At 45.6% G+C, this 7219-nt stretch overlaps 1 protein-coding gene across 4 annotated transcripts in view; it reads right to left on the reverse strand.

Annotated features, from left to right (window-relative positions):
* LOC110494620 (SLIT-ROBO Rho GTPase-activating protein 2) overlaps nucleotides 1-7219 on the reverse strand; it is a 159910-nt gene that overhangs the window by 57911 nt on the left and 94780 nt on the right. For all 4 annotated transcript variants that reach the window (XM_090206218.1, XM_036950727.2, XM_036950728.2 and 1 more), the window contains exon 3: nucleotides 6138-6330. In XM_090206218.1, coding sequence (XP_090062344.1) covers nucleotides 6138-6330 — 193 coding nt within the window. The remainder of the gene's footprint in view (nucleotides 1-6137; nucleotides 6331-7219) is intronic.

Below are 7219 nucleotides of genomic sequence, written 5' to 3' on the forward strand. Positions count from 1 at the left end.
TGATGGTGCTGTTAGTGCCGGTATTACTGATGGTACTGTTAGTGTTAGTATTACTGATGGTACTGTTAGTGCTAGTATTACTGATGGTACTGTTACTACTAGTATTACTGACGGTACTGTTAGGGTCAGTATTACTGATGGTACTGTTAGTGTTAGTATTACTGATGGTACTGTTAGTGCTAGTATTACTGATGGTACTGTTACTACTAGTATTACTGATGGTACTGTTACTACTAGTATTACTGATAGTACTGTTAGTGCTAGTATTACTGATGGTACTGTTACTACTAGTATTACTGATGGTACTGTTAGTGCTGGTATTACTGATGGTACTGTTAGTGCTAGTATTACTGATGGTACTGTTAGTGTTAGTATTACTGATGGTACTGTTACTGCTAGTATTACTGATGGTACTGTTAGTGCTAGTATTACTGATGGTACTGTTAGTGCTAGTATTACTGATGGTACTGTTAGTGTTAGTATTACTGATGGTACTGTTACTACTAGTATTACTGATGGTACTGTTAGTGCTAGTATTACTGATGGTACTGTTAGTGTTAGTATTACTGATGGTACTGTTACTGCTAGTATTACTGATGGTACTGTTAGTGCCAGTATTACTGATGGTACTGTTAGTGCTAGTATTACTGATGGTACTGTTAGTGCTAGTATTACTGATGGTACTGTTAGTGCTAGTATGACTGATGGTACTGTTAGTGCTAGTATTACTGATGGTACTGTTAGTGCTAGTATTACTGATGGTACTGTTAGTGCTAGTATGACTGATGGTACTGTTAGTGCTAGTATTACTGATGGTACTGTTAGTGCTAGTATTACTGATGGTACTGCTAGTAGCACTAACAGTACCATCATTAACTTATTTAACAGAAAAATACCTTGTAGAAACTAGATATAGGAAACGTTACAATTTTTTATTTAAGTGAACAAACGTCGGCCTTTAACCATATAAACTCATTTACTAACACATATAGTCTTCAATATTCTGCCCATATGAACAAATTATTTATAGACCATAACTGAACCAATTTCTGTAGGTTATATATACAATATACCACCAGCCAGCCGTCGTTCCCCAGCCAATCGCACACACTGGCGTGGACGAAAGAGTTGCCGACAAAGGAGTTTGCTTCTGCTGAAGCCTTCGCTGTAAAATAGAACGTGTTGCAGGAGTACTATGGCCACACATTACAGCAGGGGATTATGGGTTAAGACAGGAAGAGGATCTGACAGAGGCGAGATGCTTTGGTGACAGACGGCACGAGACACACACACACACACACACACACACACACACACAGACACACACACACACACACACACACACACAGCGTCGACAGCGAGCCTCAATCTTCCTTCTAACCATTGACTGTGTCTCTGTTTAATCAGAATGTTCTTCCTGTCATATCAGTGTTGATTACTGGTATTATTAAAAGCCCTGCAGGACTATTCCTCTCCTCTCCTCTCCTCTCCTCTCCTCTCCTCTCCTCTCCTCTCCTCTCCACCCCTCTCTACCCCTCTCCCCTCTCCAACCCTCTCCTCCCCTCCCCACCCCTCTCCTCTCCATCCCTCTCCTCTCCTCCCCTCTCCAGCCCTCTCCTCTCCTCTCCACCCCTCTCCTCTCCTGCCCTCTCCACCCCTCCCCTCTCTTCCACTCTACTCTCCTCTCCTCCTCTCTTTTCTCTACCCCTCTTCTCTCCTCTCCACCCCTCTCCTCTCCTCTCCTCTCCACCCATCTCCTCTCCTCTCCTCCCCTCTTGTCTCTACCCCTCTTCTCCTCTCCCCTCTCCACCCATCTCCTCTCCACTCCTCTCCACCCCTCTCCTCTCCACCCCACCCCTCTCCTCTCCACCCCTCTCCACCCCTCTCTTCCCCTGTACTCTCCTCTCCTCCCCTCTTTTCTTTACCCCTCTTCTCTCCTCTCCACCCCTCTCCTCTCCACCCATCTCCTCTCCACCCCTCTCCTCTCCGACCTTCTCCTCCCCTCTACTCTCCTCTCCTTTCCTCTCCACCCCTCTCCTCCCCTCTCCACCCCTCTCCACCCATCTCCTCTCCACCCATCTCCTCTCCACCCATCTCATCTCCTCCCCTCTCCTCTCACTCCACAGGAGAAATTACAGAACCAGGCGTAACGCTGGGAAAGATAATCACTCTGCTGTGTGTGTTTGTGTGTGTCCTTGTTCATGGGCAAGGTTACACACTGCAAGACTCCACAGAGTATTCAGAGCACAAAAACACCACCTGGCACTGTTGGCAAAGGAACATAAGTACCCACACGGACATACACAGAAAACATGGACACACACAGAAAACACGGACACACACAGAAACACGGACACACACAGAAAACACGGACACACACAGAAACACGGACACACACAGAAACATGGACACACACAGAAACATGGACACACACAGAAACATGGACACACACAGAAACATGGACACACACAGAAAACACAGACACACAGAAACACGGACACACACAGAAACACGGACACACACAGAAACATGGACACACACAGAAACACGGACACACACAGAAACATGGACACACACGGACACACAGTGTGTCAACAGTGAGCCAGCTTATTGGGATTGTAATTTCAAGTCAAAGTTGTTCCTTGTAAATATTAGTGCCGACATTAGTGTTGGGAGACAGACAGACAGACAGACAGACAGACAGACAGACAGACAGACAGACAGACAGACTAAGAGGTATAGTCAGGCCTTTACAGCCCTGCCCTGGATGACTGTGCATTGCCAGGACACAACATACAGATCTGGGTCAGTAAGGGGAACCTACAGTGGGGCAAAAAAGTATTTAGTCAGCCGCCAATTGTGCAAGTTCTCCCACTTAAAAAGATGAGAGAGGCCTGTAATTTTCATCATAGGTACACTTCAACTATGACAGACAAAATGAGAAGAAAAATCCTGAAAATCACATTGTAGGATATTTAATGAATTTATTTGCAAATTATGGTGGAAAATAAGTATTTGGTCAATAACAAAAATGTATCTCAATACTTTGTTATATAATCTTTGTTGGCAATGACAGAGGTCAAACGTTTTCTGTAAGTCTTCACAAGGTTTTCACACACTGTTGCTGGTATTTTGGCCCATTCCTCCATGCAGATCTCCTCTAGAGCAGTGATGTTTTGGGGCTGTTGCTGGGCAACACAGACTTTCAACTCACTCCAAAGATTTTCTATGGGGTTGAGATCTGGAGACTGGCTAGGACACTCCAGGACCTTGAAATGCTTCTTACGAAGCCACTCCTTTGTTGCCCGGGTGGTGTGTTTGGGATCATTGTCATGCTGAAAGACCCAGTCACGTTTCATCTTCAATGCCCTTGCTGATGGAAGGAGGTTTTCACTCAAAATCTCACGATACATGGCCCCATTCATTCTTTCCTTTACACGGATCAGTCGTCCTGGTCCCTTTGCAGAAAAACAGCCCCAAAGCATGATGTTTCCACCCCCATGCTTCACAGTAGGTATGGTGTTCTTTGGATGCAACTCAGCATTCTTTGTCCTCCAAACACGACGAGTTTAGTTTTTTACCGAAAAGTTATATTTTGGTTTCATCTGACCATATGACATTCTCCCAATCTTCTTCTTGATCATCCAAATGCTCTCTAGCAAACTTCAGACGGACCTGGACATGTACTGGCTTACGCAGGGGGACACATCTGGCACTGCAGGATTTGAGTCCCTGGCGGCGTAGTGTGTTACGGATGGTAGGCTTTGTTACTTTGGTCCCAGCTCTCTGCAGGTCATTCACTAGGTCCCCCCGTGTGGTTCTGGGATTTTTGTGATCATTTTGACCCCACAGAGTGAGATCTTGCGTAGAGCCCCAGATCGAGGGAGATTATCAGTGGTTTTGTATGTCTTCCATTTCCTAATAATTGCTCCCACAGTTTATTTCTTCAAACCAGGCTGCTTACCTACTGCAGATTCAGTCTTCCCAGCCTGGTGCAGGTCTACAATTTTGTTTCTGGTGTCCTTTGACAGCTCTTTGGTCTTGGCCATAGTGAAGTTTGAAGTGTGACTGTTTGAGGTTGTGGACAGGTGTCTTTTATACTGATAACAAGTTCAAACAGGTGCCATTAATACAGGTAACGAGTGGAGGACAGAGGAGCCTCTTAAAGAAGAAGTTACAGGTCTGTGAGAGCCAGAAGTCTTGCTTGTTTGTAGGTGACCAAATACTTATTTTCCACCATAATTTGCAAATACATTCATAAAAAATCCTACAATGTGATTTTCTGGATTTTTTTTCTCATTTTGTCTGTCATAGTTGAAGTGTACCTATGATGAAAATTACAGGCCTCTCTCATCTTTTTAAGTGGAAGAACTTGCACAATTGGTGGCTGACTAAATACTTTTTTTGCCCCACTGTATACTCTGTCCAGGGATGACCAGGCGTTTATCAATTCAATTCAATTCAAGGGGTTTTATTGGCATGGGAAACATGTGTTAACATTGCCAAAACAAGTGAGGTAGATAATATACAAAAGTGAAATAAACAATAAAATTAGCAGTAAACATTACACATACAGAAGTTTCAAAACAATAAAGACATTACAAATGTCAAATTACATATATATATATATATATATATATATATATATATACATACAGTGTTGTAACAATGTACAAATGGTTAAAGTACACAAGGGAAAATAAATCAGCATAAATATGGGTTGTATTTAAAATGGTGTGTGTTCTTCACTGGTTGCCCTTTTCTTGTGGCAACAGGTCACAAATCTTGCTGCTGTGATGGCACACTGTGGTATTTCACCCAGTAGAAATGGGAGTTTATCCAAATTGGATTTGTTTTTAAATTATTTGTGGATCTGTGTAATCTGAGGGAAATATGTGTCTCTAATATGGTCAAACATTGGGCAGGAGGTTAGGAAGTGCAGCTCAGTTTCCGACTCATTTTGTGCGCAATGTGCACATAGCCTGTCTTCTCTTGAGAGCCATGTCTGCCTACGGCAGCCTTTCTCAATAGCAAGGCTATGCTCACTGAGTCTGTACATAGTCAAAGCTTTCCTTACGTTTGGGTCAGTCACAGTGGTAAGGTATTCTGCCACTGTGTACTCTCTGTTTAGGGCCAAATAGAATTCTAGTTTGCTCTGTTTTTTTGTTAATTCTTTCCAATGTGTCAAGTAATTATCTTTTTGTTTTCTCATGATTTGGTTGGGTCTAATTGTGCTGCTGTCCTGGGGCTCTGTGGGGTATGTTTGTGAACAGAGCCCCAGGACCAGCTTGCTTAGGGGACTCTTCTCCAGGTTCATCTCTCTGTAGGTGATGGCTTTGTTATGGAAGGTTTGGGAATCGCTTCCTTTTAGGTGGTTATAGAATTTAACAGCTCTTTTCTGGATTTTGATAATTAGCTGGTCTCGGCCTAATTCTGCTCTGCATGCACTATTTGGTGTTCTACGTTGTACACGGAGGATATTTTTACAGAATTCTGCATGCAGAGTCTCAATTTGGTGTTTGTCCCATTTTGTGAAGTCTTGGTTGGTGAACGGACCCCAGACCTCACAGGGCAATGGGCTCTATGACTGATTCAAGTATTTTTAGCCAAATCCTAATTGTTATGTTGAAATGGATGTTCCTTTTGATGGCATAGAATGCCCTTCTTGCCTTGTCTCTCAGATCGTTCACAGCTTTGTGGAAGTTACCTGTGGCGCTGATGTTTAGGCCAAGGTATGTATAGTTGTTTGTGTGCTCTAGGGCAACAGTGTCTAGATGGAATTTGTATTTGTGGTCCTGGTGACTGGACCTTTTTTGGAACACCATTATTTTGGTCTTACTGAGATTTACTGTCAGGGCCCAGGTCTGACAGAATCTGTGCAGAAGATCTAGGTGCTGCTGTAGGCCCTCCTTGGTTGGTGACAGAAGCACCAGATCATCAGCAAACAGTAGACATTTGACTTCAGAATGTAGTGGGGTGAGGCCGGTCTCTCTCTCTTGCTGTGTGTCTGTAGTCAGTCAGCTGCTTATGCAACGTTGGATTTACAGCACAGACAAGAGTGGTAGAGTGTGTGTGTGTGTGTGTGTGCGTGTATGTTGTTCGTGCATGTCATTCGTGTGTGTGTGTGCCTGTCTTACTTGAGCTGGTGGTCCTTGGTGCTACGTGTCTTCGTAAGGAACCTCTCAGACAGTTTCTCCAGGTTACGACTGTAGTCCATCTCGACCTCCGCCTTCTTCCTGAAGAAGTCCTGCAGGTCCTGCAGCAGCTGCACTCTCAGCTCACACTGCTGGTCCAGACACTTGAACTGCTCCACCAGCTGGGCACGGATCTCTACAGAGAGGAGGGGGGGGGGTTAGACATCTTCAGACATACTGGGAGAGGGAGAGGGCTAGTTTGTGGCTATGGGTGCACTGGACATCATCATCATCATCATCTACAACATCATCATAAATAAACACTTTATTAGCCAATCAGTTGGAGTATACCATGTTATTGGCTCACAAAAAACTCCTACTTTATATTACCAGCACCCTTCAAAGATAACATTCTGAGAATGAATAACTGGTCACTCACTATCAGAGAATATAATGGAGATATTTTCTGAAACAGCTGAGATATGATGACACATTGAGTTTAATGGACTACAGCAGTACAGTACACCTGATGATAGAGTTTATAGCCCAGTGGACGTGGCCAGTCTGGTGACCATGGCCAGTCTGGTGACTGTGGCCAGTCTGGAGGCTGTGGCCAGTCTGGAGGCTGTGGCCAGTCTGGTGACCGTGGCCAGTCTGGTGACCGTGGCCAGTCTGGTGACCGTGGCCAATCTGGTGACCGTGGCCAGTCTGGTGACCGTGGCCAGTCTGGAGGCCGTGGCCAGTCTGGTGACCGTGGCCAGTCTGGTGACCGTGGGGACCGTGGCCAGTCTGGTGACCGTAGCCAGTCTGGTGACCGTGGCCAGTCTGGTGACCATGGGGACCGTGGCCAGTCTGGTGACCGTCCCCAGTCTGGAGGCCGTGGCCAGTCTGGTGACCGTGGCCAGTCTGTTGACCGTGGCCAGTCTGGTGACCGTGGCCAGTCTGGTGACCATGGCCCTACCTCCCTCGCTCCACCTCCCTCCCTCGCTCCTCCTCCCTCCCTCCCTCGCTCCACCTCTCTCCCTCCCTCCCTCGCTCCACCTCTCTCCCTCCCTCCCTCGCTCCACCTCCCTCCCTCCCTCGCT

This window comes from Oncorhynchus mykiss, chromosome 17 (genome assembly GCF_057628025.1).
Source record: "Oncorhynchus mykiss isolate SJ-2025 chromosome 17, ASM5762802v1, whole genome shotgun sequence".
NCBI lineage: Eukaryota > Metazoa > Chordata > Actinopteri > Salmoniformes > Salmonidae > Oncorhynchus > Oncorhynchus mykiss.